The sequence below is a fragment of the Oncorhynchus clarkii genome, chromosome 10 (genome assembly GCF_045791955.1).
Source record: "Oncorhynchus clarkii lewisi isolate Uvic-CL-2024 chromosome 10, UVic_Ocla_1.0, whole genome shotgun sequence".
In the NCBI taxonomy this organism is placed as follows: domain Eukaryota; kingdom Metazoa; phylum Chordata; class Actinopteri; order Salmoniformes; family Salmonidae; genus Oncorhynchus; species Oncorhynchus clarkii.
The window spans coordinates 21922180-21938497 of NC_092156.1; the positions used below are offsets into that span (position 1 = coordinate 21922180).

The window sequence follows — 16318 nt, forward strand, 5'->3', positions numbered from 1 at the left end:
GGTCTTGGCCATAGTGGATTTTGGAGTGTGACTGTTTGAGGTTGTGGACAGGTGTCTTTTATACTGATAACAAGTTCAAACAGGTGCCATTAATACAGGTAACGAGTGGAGGACAGAGGAGCCTCTTAAAGAAGAAGTTACAGGTCTGTGAGAGCCAGAAATCTTGCTTGTTTGTAGGTGACCAAATACTTATTTTCCACCATAATTTGCAAATAAATTAATTAAATATCCTGCAATGTGATTTTCTGGATTTTTTTTCTTCTCATTTTGTCTGTCCCAGTTGAAGTGTACCTATGTTGAAAATTACAGGCCTCTCTCATCTTTTTAAGTTGGAGAACTTGCGCAATTGGTGGCTGACTAAATACTTTTTTGCCCCACTGTATAACGTCGTACGAAGCTTAACTTAGGGTTTTTCAAATAGATATGTGAAAAACACCTTGAGGATTGATTCTAAACAACGTTTGCCATGTTTCTGTCGATATTATGGAGCTAATTTGGAAAAAAGTTTGGCGTTGTAAGTGACTGCATTTTCCGGTCATTTTCTTAGCCAAACGTGATGAACAAAACGGAGCTATTTCGTCTACACAAATAATATTTTTGGAAAAAATGAACATTTGCTATCTAACTAAGAGTCTCGTCATTGAAAACAGGTATTAGGTAGGTAGGTATTGATATAGGTATTGGTAGGTATAGGTATTGATTGTTTTGATTGTTGTTTTGATTGTTGTTGTTTTTTGATGGGAAGATGGATGGAGCCAAATACAGGACCATTCTGGAAGAAAACCTGATGGAGTCTGTAAAAGACCTGAGACTGGGACGGAGATTTGTCTTCCAACAAGACAATGATCCAAAACATAAAGCAAAATCTACAATGGAATGGTTCAAAAATGAACATATCCAGGTGTTAGAATGGCCAAGTCAAAGTCCAGACCTGAATCCAATCGAGAATCTGTGGAAAGAACTGAAAACTGCTGTTCACAAATGCTCTCCATCCAACCTCACTGAGCTCGAGCTGTTTTGCAAGGAGGAATGGGAAAAAATGTCAGTCTCTCGATGTGCAAAACTGATAGAGACATACCCCAAGCGACTTACAGCTGTAATCGCAGCAAAAGGTGGCGCTACAAAGTATTAACTTAAGGGGGCTGAACAATTTTGCACGCCCAATTTTTCAGTTTTTGATTTGTTAAAAAAGTTTGAAATATCCAATAAATGTCGTTCCACTTCATGATTGTGTCCCACTTGTTGTTGATTCTTCACAAAAAAATACAGTTTTATATCTTTATGTTTGAAGCCTGAAATGTGGCAAAAGGTCGCAAAGTTCAAGGGGGCCGAATACTTTCGCAAGGCACTGTATATCCATTACCAAAGTACATTTTTGATGATAGTGATAATACTCAGGAACTGTAGCAGGTATGGTGCTAATGGCACAAAGAGACTATAGGAGTTACCTTATAAAAAGTGGAATCATGACGCTTGTCCTTGGTCATGTTGATTAGGCACCAACGCAATATATTTCACTTAAACCGGGATTCTCTACCTGGATTTGTCCAACAAGATATTCTAATTTTAGTTTCTGGGATGGAAATAGTTATTTCCACTATGCTGACCAAGGGGAGTATGCTCAGTATCAACATTATGTTTTGTTTCATACTGATGAAAAAACTCTGATTTAAATTGCTGATAATTTCTTAACGATATTTTAATGTTTATATTCCCAATAAAGGTTAATTTTACATTAAGGTTAAAGGCTCAATGAACCAATGGATGGTAATTTACAATAGTAGTATACTAGTGCAAGGAAGTCATTTTTAACCTCTTTGTGCTAAGGGGCAGTATTTTGACGTCTGGATGAAAAGCGTGCCCAAGGTAAACTGCCTATTACTCAGGCCCAGAAGCTAGGATTTGCATATAGTGGTAGATTTGGATAGAACACACTCTAAAGATTCTAAAACTGGTAACCTCACTAGGGTAGGGGGGAGTGTAAGAATATTTGATGATAAATACACAATGCAGAGGACTAAAGTCTAGAGGGAATTCATGATCAATGGAATTAGTTTTTCTGTAATGGGGAACTGAAGATACAGTGCCTTGCGAAAGTATTCGGCCCCCTTGAACTTTGCGACCTTTTGCCACATTTCAGGCTTCAAACATAAAGATATAAGATATAAGATATATGTATTTTTTTGTGAATAATCAACAACAAGTGGGACACAATCATGAAGTGGAACGACATTTATTGGATATTTAAAACTTTTTTAACAAATCAAAAACTGAAAAATTGGGCGTGCAAAATTATTCAGCCACTTTACTTTCAGTGCAGCAAACTCTCTCCAGAAGTTCAGTGAGGATCTCTGAATGATCCAATGCTGACCTAAATGACTAATGATGATAAATACAATCCACCTGTGTGTAATCAAGTCTCCGTATAAATGCACCTGCACTGTGATAGTCTCAGAGGTCTGTCAAAAGCGCAGAGAGCATCATGAAGAACAAGGAACACACCAGGCAGGTCCGAGATACTGTTGTGAAGAAGTTTAAAGCCGGATTTGGATACAAAAAGATTTCCCAAGCTTTAAACATCCCAAGGAGCACTGTGCAAGCGATAATATTGAAATGGAAGGAGTATCAGACCACTGCAAATCTACCAAGACCTGGCCGTCCCTCTAAACTTTCAGCTCATACAAGGAGAAGACTGATCAGAGATGCAGCCAAGAGGCCCATGATCACTCTGGATGAACTGCAGAGATCTACAGCTGCGGTGGGAGACTCTGTCCATAGGACAACAATCAGTCGTATATTGCACAAATCTGGCCTTTATGGAAGAGTGGCAAGAAGAAAGCCATTTCTTAAAGATATCCATAAAAAGTGTCGTTTAAAGTTTGCCACAAGCCACCTGGGAGACACACCAAACATGTGGAAGAAGGTGCTCTGGTCAGATGAAACCAAAATTTAACTTTTTGGCAACAATGCAAAACGTTATGTTTGGCGTAAAAGCAACACAGCTCATCACCCTGAACACACCATCCCCACTGTCAAACATGGTGGTGGCAGCATCATGGTTTGGGCCTGCTTTTCTTCAGCAGGGACAGGGAAGATGGTTCAAATTGATGGGAAGATGGATGGAGCCAAATACAGGACCATTCTGGAAGAAAACCTGATGGAGTCTGCAAAAGACCTGAGACTGGGACGGAGATTTGTCTTCCAACAAGACAATGATCCAAAACATAAAGCAAAATCTACAATGGAATGGTTCAAAAATAAACATATCCAGGTGTTAGAATGGCCAAGTCAAAGTCCAGACCTGAATCCAATCGAGAATCTGTGGAAAGAACTGAAAACTGCTGTTCACAAATGCTCTCCATCCAACCTCACTGAGCTCGAGCTGTTTTGCAAGGAGGAATGGGAAAAAATGTCAGTCTCTCGATGTGCAAAACTGATAGAGACATACCCCAAGCGACTTACAGCTGTAATCGCAGCAAAAGGTGGCGCTACAAAGTATTAACTTAAGGGGGCTGAATAATTTTGCACGCCCAATTTTTCAGTTTTTGATTTGTTAAAAAAGTTTGAAATATCCAATAAATGTCGTTCCACTTCATGATTGTGTCCCACTTGTTGTTGATTCTTCACAAAAGAATACAGTTTTATATCTTTATGTTTGAAGCCTGAAATGTGGCAAAAGGTCGCAAAGTTCAAGGGGGCCGAATACTTTCGCAAGGCACTGTAAATGGGGCAGGGACACGGGAAGTTCATAGCTACAATTGGCAAGTTCCCATTGGTCTGAATTGTCTATACATTAAGCCTGAAACGGGATACTTGTTATTTGGCCATGTTCCCAATTTTACTGTAAGGAATTTTATTTTGTCAACCACAGGCTAGGGTTGGGGTATAAACTACATTCTGTCTCTTTGTTCAGGGGATAAACCATTGAGGACAGGGAAGAATGAACATCTGCCATCTACTTTCCAGCATAACAACTATGATTTGTTCTCTTTGAATAAAAAAATGTTCTCCTCCTGATTTGCTTTGGGGTCTGTGTTATTGAAGAATAACATCAACTGCTAACAGTAGCCTACTTCAAGTACTACTTGACTTGTAGCTACCCTAGGTAGCTGTATTATTTTGGTTTGGCTTTTTGATATGTTTCAGATATGGACTTACTGTGCTTACTTTACTGCGGGAAGACATTGATCTGTTTGTTGCTACCCTCTGGACAGTAGACCATTCGATTAGCTTGTAACCTTATAAAGTCCTACCTGCTATGGTTGGTTTTAAATGAATTGGTATGCACACGTTTGAGGTAGAATTACTGTGTTCAGGGAAAGGGGCGATACCTAGTGTTGTGTCTTTACTATCATTAAACTGAAGATTAATCTTTATCAAATAACTCTCTGTAATTATTATTACGTGATTAAACTGATTAATCATGTAACTGTAATTAACTTGGAAGTCGAGGCACTAAGGAAAATATTCAGATTACAAAATTATAATTTTCCTAATACATCTTTTCAGATATTTTCATATCTGATCAATAGTCTTCTGAATTAATGAATTATTCATTTTACCTCTCAATAGTCTCATTCCAAACGTCGTAAATTGTTGGTTATCTGCATGAACCCAGTCTTCACTATGAGTCATCCATACATCACTTGTCTTAAATCATTTATTTACTAACTAAGTAATTCACAGAAATGCTTAAACTAACAGTAAATAGTTACAAGGAAATGATAACAGAGTTTCCCTAGTGGGATAAACTGGCATACCGGCTTGGTGTAAAAAAGGGAAGTGGGGGTCGACTGAGATAAGACAACACACAGTTCAGAATTATTACAATTGAAATGCTAATCCTTTGCACATGAACACTCACTCATTCGGGAACAATTGCAATCAATATATATATTTACGCTCAGTGTGTGTCATCATGTTGAAAAGTTTGTTTCTGTTTGTCACTCCCTGACCTTAGTATTCTTTGTTTTCTTTATTATTTTGGTTAGGTCAGGGTGTGACATGGGTGATATGTGTGTTTTTGTCTCATATAGGGTATTTTTATTGCCTAGGGTTTTTTGTAGATTCATGGGGTTGTGTCCATCTAGGTGTTTATGTAGGTCTATGGTTGCCTAGATTGGTTCTCAATTAGAGGCAGGTGTTTATCGTTATCACTGATTGGGAACGATATTTAGGCAGACATATTCTTTGGTTATTTTGTGGGTGATTGTTTCCTGTGTCAGTGTTTGTGCCACACGGGACTGGTTCGTTTCCATTTCACTTTGTATTTGTGTCATGTTCAGTATTTTCTATTAAAACATGGACACTTACCACTGCGTATTGGTCCAATCCTTGCTACACCTCTTCAGACGAAGAGGAGGAAATCCGTTACACTGTTGGAGAGTTTGTCCGCCCTCTCTGTCGTGGTTAGAAGGGATAGTTCAGAGTGACATTCATTCATGTCATTATGGATAGATGTTTCAGCGGTTGTCGGTCTTCGCGTTCAATGATACCGAATTCCTAGCTGCAGACTTGTAATTAATATCAAAGACTTGTTCTTATTCTGTCGGTATCGATAGTCTAAGAGTTTAACCATGTGGTATGGTCAAAAGATTCAGCCATCTACTCAAACCTTGCCCCTCTCGTTATCGAGGTAAGCTGGTCTGCAACCTTTGTCCTCTCGTAATTGAGGGAAACATGGTCTGTTGAGAAATTCTCAAAGTGGGGGTTTTATTCGGGAGTTGCAGAAAAGGGCCTGTCCCAGGATGCCCGACCCTAACTGGGCTCATGGGCGGTCCTCTGATTTAGTTAAACTCAAAAGGGAATTGTAGTTTGCTTCATTAAACAGTCCAAAATCACATTACACAATTTTACAAACAGTGTCATCCTCATTCATCTAATACAACAATTAGATGTAAACCTAATATCTGAGGCTATTATATAAACAGCGTTATGGTAATGTGGTCGTATTGCTTCCCCTGAGTTTCACCAAATTGTACCAAACGGACCAGTTCGTAGCTGGATTCTTCACCGATCTTTTATACCTTCTCCAGAACATAAATGTTGTTCGGAAGAAATTCCTTTGTTCTCTATGAAAATTAATTCTGTCTCTATACTGTGGCCATGAGGAGATAATCTCCTCCAGGAATTTACGACCTCTCTCTGACCACAGCAGCCTGTGTGTAGGAGAGGGGGGTGGGGCTTGCTGTACCCAAAGAGGGCAACGTCAAGACACTAGTCTGTCCAAATGAATGTATTCAACTGAAATGTGTCTTCTGCATTTAACCCAGCCCCTCCAAATCAGAGAGGTGCGGGGGGCTGCCTTAGTCAACTCACTGTTCAACGAAGATGTGGATGTCAACTGCCTTGCTCAGGGGCAGAACAAACATTTTTACCTTGTCAGCTCGGGATTCAATCCAGCAACCTTCCGGTTACTGCCCCAACGCTCTAACCACTAGGCTACTGGCTATCTAATAATATAGAACGCACGCTCCACAACTTCTTAAGGTATAGGGGGCAGCATTTCCAATTTTGGATAAATAGCGTGCACAATTTCAACTTCCTGCTAGGAATATATTATATGAATATGACTAGTAGGTGTGGATAGAAAACACTCTGAAGTTCTAAAACTGGTTCAATCATGTCTGTGACTATAACAGAACTTATGTAGCAGGCAAAACCATGAGGAAAACTGTTCAGAATTTATTTTTTTCCTCTCTGACCGTTCCCTCAGTTGTCTTTGCCAAGGGAAATTTCATAGCGACCATTTTACAATTCCTACGACTTCCACAGGATGTCACCAGTCTTTGGAATTGGGTTGAAGTTAATCATTGGTGAAACGAAGAAGAGGCACATCCTGGATCAACGTTACAATGTTGATAGTTACACAAGAGGGAAAATGGTGCATGTTTTGTTTACTTGCTCTATTGAATACAGATTGCCCCGCCTACAATTTGATCGATTATTAACGTTTAAAAATACCTAAAGTTGTATTACAAAAGTAGTTTGAAATATTTTGGCAAAGTTTATAGGCAACTTTTGAAATGTTTTGTAGTAACGTTGTGTTTTGGAAAGCTGTTTTTTTCCGGATCAAACCTGCTTTATAAATGGACATTTTGGGTATACATGGATGGAATTAATCAAAAAAAAAAGGACCAATTGTGATGTTTATGGGACATATTGGAGTGCCAACAAAGAAGCTTGTCAAAGGTAATGCATGTTTTATATTTTATTTCAGCGTTTTGTGTAGCGCCTGCTACGCTAGTTCACAACTGGTTCAGCTGGTTCAGGTGGGTGCATGCTATCAGATAATAGCTTCTCATGCTTTCGCCGAAAAGCATTTTTAAAATCATGTTGGCTGGATTCACAACGAGTGTAGCTTTAATTGAGTACCCTGCATGTGTGATTTAATGAAAGTTTGAGTTTTAACGCGTTTTATTTCACTTGGGACGCTAGCGTCTCACTATCCTCAAGTTGATCTTCTTGACTGATGCCAAGGCGGTGTCTGCTATTGGAGCAGCTGCTGAACAGAAGACTGCAGCCAAGGCAGCACTGGTCCACACCTGTCTGTTGAGTGAGTACTATTGGTTGGTACTGTATGCTCCTTTAGGTTCCTCTTGCTGTGTAGGGTATTGTACTGGCCTGTGTGTTACAGTCTTTCACATGTGCAGTAGTGTTTTGCATTGTATTGCTTAATTTATCATTTGTGTCAACTTTGAATTCAATCTAAGCCACAGATTGTTAACTTCCTCCATTTTGTACTTGACCTTTATAGACGCAGACCCCAAGACGTTCAAGGAGCAGTTTGAGAGCAAACATCCCAAATCTCCAATGATCCCAGTACTGGTTGATGTTCATCCTTAGGTGACCACACACTCTCTATTGGACCTACTGTACAGCTGGGGTAAGATTCTTTCACACACAGTAGACTTGGTGTAAACCACCATGTTGTCAACAAAATGCTGTCCTCAATGCTAAAGTTGTATTGTTTATGGCTCAATTTTGGTAAATACTGTGATCACTCATCGTTTTAATTGTTGTGATTCACAGATACACGATGACCACGATTTCAATGCTTGCAATTGAGATGGAATGTGACCCAGAGTATGTGACCCCGAATATGACTGGACATGAAATATGTGACAATGACTGACCTTAAAAGGGGTGCAGAAGCACACCAGCACCCCATGTTATGTTTATCCATCATCCCTATAAACCCACCCTACCTTGTTTATTTTCCCTATTCTGGTTATTTCACTTGTTCTTCTCCTGATTTGATAACATCTAGACTCAGTAACACATTTAAAAGTGTTATGGTGTAGTTTTTGTTACCTTTTCCCCCCATTGTATCTCTGTCATCCTCCTGCTTTTTCTGAGGTTCAGACAATGTATGGTAAATGTGCTGCTCACAATTGACAGCAGAAACATAGATCTGTTTAATATACAAGAAGGATGTTGATATAGCTGCGTTTAGGCATGGCTTCCTTGTTTAGAGTCTGGTAAGTGTGTTTCTCAATCTGCTGGAGTTGACCTAGTATTTTATATTAAACCTACCTAAAACATCCAGTTGTTTCTCCATTTGTAACTCACCCACCGAAAATCACAATATGCTGTTTTATATTTTGTGTTATTTGAGCTGTTCTGATTCATAAAATGTAAAAGCAAAATAATCTCTGCGCTCTTGGATGGTAATAATAGTTCATATGGTGTTCTTCGATGTCGCAGGTTTGTGACATGAATAAATTAATAAATCATTTAATCTTTACTTCAAGTGAGATGTGTATATGTTATTTATAAAAGGCTGAAGGAGAAATGGATCTGGTAAAATAAGGGTATATTGCTAATATCATCTAGATAGCTAGCTAGCTATTTTCTTGGCAAAGATTTAGGATAGTATTCTATACAAGACAAGACCAAATGCATAATATAAGCCAACAATTATTATTTAAATAAAATATGAAACAGTAAATGAAAATGTTCAATATACATTTTGTTTTGGATCAAGGTAGAAATGACGTGCAGGAGCTTTCAGGGATTTGTAGCCTTGCATGATGTCAACTTTCCTGCTAATTCGCATGTTCAAATCTAAAGATAAATATAGATTAATATATTGATTAAAAGTCACCTTGTCCAAGAGAGATTTGCATGGTTATCAAAACGTTACACCAGGGAAAGCCTACATGAAACACAGACCTTATATGTGTTGAAAAAACGATTGGAACCATTTCCGTGTTTGCCTGCTAGGTTTTATGGGTATTATGACGTGTCCACTGTTGGGCTCTATACATCACCCTGTAATTGAGGCAAGGATGAATATGATGAACATATCTCTTAGTGTGTTCAAAATAATCAGTCAGACACATTTCTGAGTAAATGCGCACCGGAGAATTCCACACGTGCCCTTTTAAAAGTCTTCATTAGATGTGTTTGTACATTTGAGACGCTGTTATTTCAAGGCTCATTATCTTACAAATAGCTGAGAGAACAAAACATTGTGCTCCAGTCGCACAGAGCTGTCGAAGATAATGAATTGCATCGAGTGTGCACAATTGATAAGAACGCTTTGTGAATCAGCCGGCAAGTCTATAGCATTACTGTATGAAAATTAACAAGAGAACCCCAAACTTTAATGGGATCATATTAATCTTCCCACTCATACATATTATGAAAGCTTCCTGCAAGGACCATATAGACAGGTGGTTTGCGAAACACTTACGAATGCACTGCGTGGCCCCTTATAGTCAGTCTGTAGTCATTTACTCAGGCTGGGCGGTATAATGCATTTTACTATATACACCGGTATTGATCTACACACCGGTGTGTATTTTATCAACAGTACCTTCTATATAGTTATTTTAATGTTTGAATTGTTATATGAACAATTGTGTAATGAATCAACAAAACGTCAGTCATCCGTTTTTTCCCAGTGGTAAAAGACTGCTAACAGCTGAGCACTGCTAGATTATGGAGGATTCTCTACCTTCTCTGTTGCTAGCACAACAAGTAAAAAAACAGAAGGCTAAAAAAATTTGACACCGTATGTAAATTAGAACAAATGAGTGCAGGAAATTAAGGAATTACAAGTGAATTCTGGAATTGAACCAATAACTATGCAAATGTCAACCATTGGGAAGCACCAGAGTTTGAGGCTCGATTCCTATGAAATGCTATACAAATAGGACTGAATACTTAATTGTCAGGTTTGCACTCCTATTATTTTTGGTTAAAGTTTGGATGACCACTATAAAACAAATCAGAATTGAAGAAGCCCATTAAAACCACTTACAATCCATTTGTTGCCATCCTAGAGTTATGCACTACCCATAATGTATGTTTACAACTTTTTCTATTCAGAAACATAAAATACCATCTAATACCGTTATACCGTCAGAAATGAGAAAAGTACTGTAATATGATATTTTGGTCAGATTGTCCAGTCCTAATTTAAGTCATGTGGTCTCTCGTGTCTAATCATTTCCTTCAATTATTCTCATCTTGAGGGAAGTGACCAGTGTTTCCCACTAAGGTCTTCTAAGGTCTAAGGTCTTATCAACATTATCAGCAGGATGGGGAGTGGGGAAAAGGAACATGGACAACTCCTAAAAATACTAACTAGGGTCAGTTTCATACATTGAGGGAGTATAGACTACATTTCAGTGTATTTAGGCTGAGATGTAGTGTAAAACAAGTAGACACAGAGAAGCAATAGAAATCTATGCCAAATGATATACAGTACACAATACTATTGATTGAGTGCAAAAATACAAAATGGATGACACATTGACCTTAGCAGACAGAATCCTTCATACATCTGTGAATGGCCCAGTGCGCTTGTACTGTTTATGAAGCTGGTTGATTTGATGAACTTTGACAAGGATGTAACCTGCTCTGGGCTGTGACGGAGAGAGTACAATAGTAATGGTACTGTAGGGACAGAGCACACAGATTTAGCTTATTCAGTGTTTCTACCAAAGTATGACCAAACACATTTTTGACTACATCTCATTCAAAGAAAGGGTCCTAGTTGAGTAGTTGAATTCATGTTAATCACAGTGTATTGACATTTAAATCTTTAATTTCTATAATACATGGGGGGCTATGGGTAGGTGTGCTGGCATTTGAAAGACCAGGACACTGTAGAATTTCCATAAGATTATGTCAGTAGCTTGTTGTTGGCCAGGAGTATAAAATATCCTGCAATTTCTGTAGGAGTCTTAGGGTTCATGGAGGAGTTTGAGGGTCCATGGAGGAGTCATAGGGTCCATGGAGAAGTCTTACAGTCCATGGAGTAGTCTTAGGGGTCCATGGAGGAGTCTTAAGGTCCATGCCTTAGCGTATCATTCAACATCCAAAATCAATAGCCATAGTTGCAGTGGCATATGAATAATCCACCCATTTGGCTAGAAGAGTATCAAAAAGGACCCTTCAATATTGTACAACACCATACCCACATTGAGTCTCCATTTGAGTGACTGCACTGCCTAGACAGCAGTGTTCTCCTGATGTCATTGTCCCAGTGGCGGGCAGGGCCCCTACTATAGGCCCTATGATGTCACCATGGAACAGATGGAGTCTGTTAGTCATGCCGGATTGCTATTGACCCCAAAGCTCTCGGTGAGTAGGGCCACCACATGCCATCTGCATTGCTAACTGTCCTGGCTTTGCTGCGTCTTCATCCAGTGCAAGCTCGGACACACCCCTGCAATGTAACTGTTTCAGCTTGTGCATGACTTTTAGAAGTGTGTGTATGTGTGTGTGTGTGTGTGCGTGTGTGCTTGCATGAGGAAGTGGGTACAATGTGGTATATGAGGATTGTTTGGATAATGTACTACATTGGGCTAATCCTGAAAAATATGACCTACACAATTTTCAGAAATGTAGAATTTTGCTCCAGTAATATATCCAATAACAGAAGTAAATCAATTCAAATAGAAATGTGCCTCAAGCACTTTCCAATTGTAATCATAGACTCTCTTTCCCTGAACATCAATTATGAAACACACACTCTCCTCTCTGTTGATTAACATGCCAAAGTCACTCACAAACGCTGCACGTCTAGCTGCGACCGACACAAATTATCCAGACCTTGAAGTCATGGTGTGAAAAAAGTGGTTCCGTTAGACATGGCCCCAGAATGATCCATATTCATTTGCTTGGCTAGGCTCAAAATGGGACAAAACTGGTTTTCTGCACTGTATGCTGTTGCCAATGCAAGCTTTTCTTTACGTTCGTTTTTGTCTACATCAAAACCCAATGGAAGCAAGTTTTGGCAAAGCTGTGGGAGCTTGTGAGGACACAAAATTGAGCAAGTATCTCCTTGACCTAAGACCAAAGCTTTTTAGTAGAATCAACAATGCCTGGACCACTTTCCTCCACTGTATTTCATCTGAATATTTTACAACAGCATATATGGACAGTAACAGACCAATTCTTGGGAGAGAGAGAGAGAGAGGGGAGAGTGAGACAGAGTGTGTGATTGTCAAATGTAGCTCCCCGTAGAACTCTGTTGCTACGGTTTATCACTTTGCAACATTAGTACCAATACAGGAGCAAGAAAGCTGTAGATGGTGAGAAAGAAAAAGAGAGGGAGAGTAGTCTTACCTGGGAACACGAGCAGAGCGAACACCCATGACAGGATGAGGAAACACATAGAATTATACATTCTTCCAATTTAATCTGTTGACACCGTTGAACACTTGTGCTTCTTCTTCGCCGTCTTCTTGTATTGTAGTAGTGTTTTTTCTAACAGGAACACAGACAACAAGACAGTGCTGTTTTGCTCTCTTTCGTAAATCTACAATTTTGGAGTTTTTCCTTCGACTCTGGTGTTCTCTGTGCTGAAGGTTATTTAAATCCACTGCAAATTGTGGCAGCATGCAGCGACGGAGTCCTCATTCAGTATTCTCACTCACACATACACAGGGACCAAGCCGAGGGAGAGGGGTGGTCTGTCTCTGCTCTCCCTCTATTGGCCGAGGCTTTTGACTGTCAGTGCCATCTGGCTAAAGAATGTGAAAAGATTTATACTTTCGATACTTAAGTATATTTTAGCAATTACATTTACTTTTGATACTTAAGTATATTTAAAACCAAATACTTTCAGACTTTTACTGAAGTGGTATTTTACTGGGTGAGTAATTTTCTATTAAAGTATCTTTAATTTTACTAGACGACATGTGTACATCTTGTTGTTATGAATTGATGCTGTAAAACAACGTTACATTGTTAAAACTGGGTCAGCATTCCTTGCCCAGACTGACCAGTTTGTGTAACCAATTACATTGTGTTGTAACGAATCTCTTTGTCGTCTGAGGAGGAGTAGGAACGATCGGACCAATATGCAGCGTGGTAAGTGTCCATGTTAATTTATTAGACTGAACACACGTAACAAAATAACAAAGTGAATGGAAGAAATTAAACAGTTCTGTCAGGTGAATACACAAAACAGAAAACAACTACCCCCAAACGATTGACAGCTGCCTCTGATTGGGAACCATACCAGGCCAAAAGCAGAAATACAAAACATAGAACAAAAACATCGAATGCCCACCCCAACTCACGCCCTGACCAAACTAAAACAGAGACATAAAAAAGGAACTAAGGTCAGGCGTGACATGTGTAACCTATTAATACATTTACAGGTCTCATCTGCCTTTAATTTAATTGGGTATTTGAAATTAGCCATTCAATGTTGTTTGAGTGAAAGTCCCTGTTAGACCCCAAATTGATAATTCTATCCCTTTTCATTATATTCTGAGAATCTCTATTTATTGCAATTGAAGAACATAGTCATAAGCATACACTACAGAAAATGTATTTGATTTTGATCATGTTTCATTTCAAGCTATCCAATTACAGTGTAGTATGGACAGGGATTGAACCTGAGGATTTTACTCACTGGCAAGCTACAATTTGTACTAGCCGAGGTCAAAAATCTGTGCCGTCCAAAATCTGTGCCATGCGATATTTGAAAAGACCAAATTTCTCTAGCTGGTGGGCTGCTGAGGCACTTTCTAGCCCGGTCTGAAAAGTACCAGCAACGGGCTAGCTCGCTTTAATTTCCATCCCTGTGTATGGAGCCATGGCCCATCACCATCTCATGTCCCCTCAAGTTTAGAATAACAGTACACCTTCACCCACATATAATTTCCTCCTGTGTGTTAATATCCCGGTCGTTTGTTCTCTCTGTTTTTCCAAGAACAAATCCCTGAGCGCTTTGTAGTGTGCCTTCAAAAAGAGCTTCCACAGATAGTCTGTCCTCGCTAACAACACAGACCTGATTCCCCAGACATCCATACATTCTTAGAGCAGTACTTGAACAAGCAGGGACTTCCTTGTGAGTTTCACAGTACAGTACATAATGCCCCTTGGATGACTGCATTTGGGCCTTGTATAAATGATTCCTTTATGAGGGCTCTCCCATGTTGCCGCAGGGCGAGACTCAGGCCAGGCTTTGGGATGAAAATACAGAGTGGCAGGTTACCGTGGGGAGCGTCATCTGTAACATTTCAGAATCCAGTCCCTCAAGATTACTCTTCTGTCGACTTTCTGATGTGTGCAGTAGAAGATGCAAGTCAAGGAAAGGGTTCTGTAAAAACCTACACAAACTCATTGGTCGTGCTCCGTGCTGCCTAGGTGTCTTTGCAGTAACGAAACTAGGTCACGGTTGATTATTCAACAAAGTTTGAGAGGATCTTATTATAGCGGATATAACTACAAAGCTTATTTTCTTTTTTTCTTTTTTTCTTTTCTGTAAAAACAGGCACAAAGGCCTATGAGAATATAGACCTTTTTTAAACAACCTTATGAAAGCCAATCGGTTATGTAAGGGTTTCTGGTAGACTGAGATTTTCCAATTAAAGGGCATCAATTGTTCATGAGTCCTCTCTGACAGGAGGATTCTTTCCTGGTCAGAATTTAAAGCAAGACATCTTTAACTCCTGAAATCTAGTACTTTCATGGCAGCAGATATGTTATCAGATGTTTTTAGAACCCCTAACAATGGTTCGCTACTGTATATCCTGAAAAAGCTATTGTTACAATAAATGTGAAACTAGTTGGAGAATAGTTTAAAGTTTCCAAACCCACGTAGTTCCTCTAAGTAAACTGTAATTACTGACCTGTTCTTGGTAGCAGCAGATAAGATTTTTAAAAAAATTAATTGCGTTATAATGAAAGAAAACTTCCTTTAGAAAATGCAGATTAAGCAACTCAAAGAGTACTAATTGATCACCATAAGAACAATGTGATAAAACATGTTTATGTTTAAGCTATTTGCTCTTAATGCCTGACTGCCATTAGGTACCGAGATGAGATCCTCAGACCCCTTGTGAGACCATATGCTGGTGCGGTTGGCCCTGGGTTCCTACTAATGCAAGACAATACTAGACCTCATGTGGCTGGAGTGTGTCAGCAGTTCCTGCAAGAGGAAGGCATTGATGCTATGGACTGGCCCGCCCGTTCCCCAGACCTGAATCCAATTGAGCACATCTGGGACATCATGTCTCGCTCCATCCACCAACGCCACATTGCACCACAGACTGTCCAGGAGTTGGTGGATGCTTTAGTCCAGGTCTGGGATGAGATCCCTCAGGAGACCATCCACCACCTCATCAGGAGCATGCCCAGGCGTTGTAGGGAGGTCATACAGGCACGTGGAGGCCACACACACTACTGAGCCTCATTTTGACTTGTTTTAAGGACATTACATCAAAGTTGGATCAGCCTGTTGTGTGGTTTTCCACTTTAATTTTGAGTGTGACTCCAAATCCAGACATCCATGGGTTGATAAATTTTGATTTACATTGATCATTTTAGTGTGATTTTGTTGTCAGCACATTCAACTATGTAAAGAGAAAAGTATTTAATAAGAATATTTCATTAATTCAGATCTAGGATGTGTTATTTTAGTGTTCCCTTTATTTTTTGAGCAGTGTATATTTGGAGATTTCTGTTGATTCTAACGACTCTAACTATTGTTTAAGGCAGAACAATGAATTTGATTATAGATCCAAATGTTGTAGATATCTATGTACCAATCTATAATTGGTATGGTCTGATCAGGGCCGCCTCTAGCAGTTTGGGGGGCCTAAGCGAGATTTGGTTGCCTTTCGTGGCTGGTCAGTAATCCAGCCTTGATTTCTACAAGGTTAAGTTAGCGGGCTAGACTAATTTACCTAGTAATCTATAAATTGTTAGCTAACATGGGCTAATTGATTGACTGTCAGTGACTGACATAACAAGAGGAAAACTGCTGATGCACTACCAAATTATAAAATTGCATGTTGCGTATTCTACTATGATATCTCTCAACAGTAAGTTGAGGAAATACGAGTCC

General features: G+C 39.4%; 1 protein-coding gene across 1 annotated transcript in view; it reads right to left on the bottom strand.

Annotated features, from left to right (window-relative positions):
• LOC139419472 (opioid-binding protein/cell adhesion molecule-like) overlaps nt 1–12899 on the bottom strand; it is a 323614-nt gene extending 310715 nt beyond the window's left edge. The window contains exon 1 of the mRNA XM_071169422.1: nt 12583–12899. Within this exon, the coding sequence (XP_071025523.1) occupies nt 12583–12643 (61 nt within the window). The 5' untranslated portion in view covers nt 12644–12899. The remainder of the gene's footprint in view (nt 1–12582) is intronic.
• Nucleotides 12900–16318: the final 3419 nt, after the last annotated feature.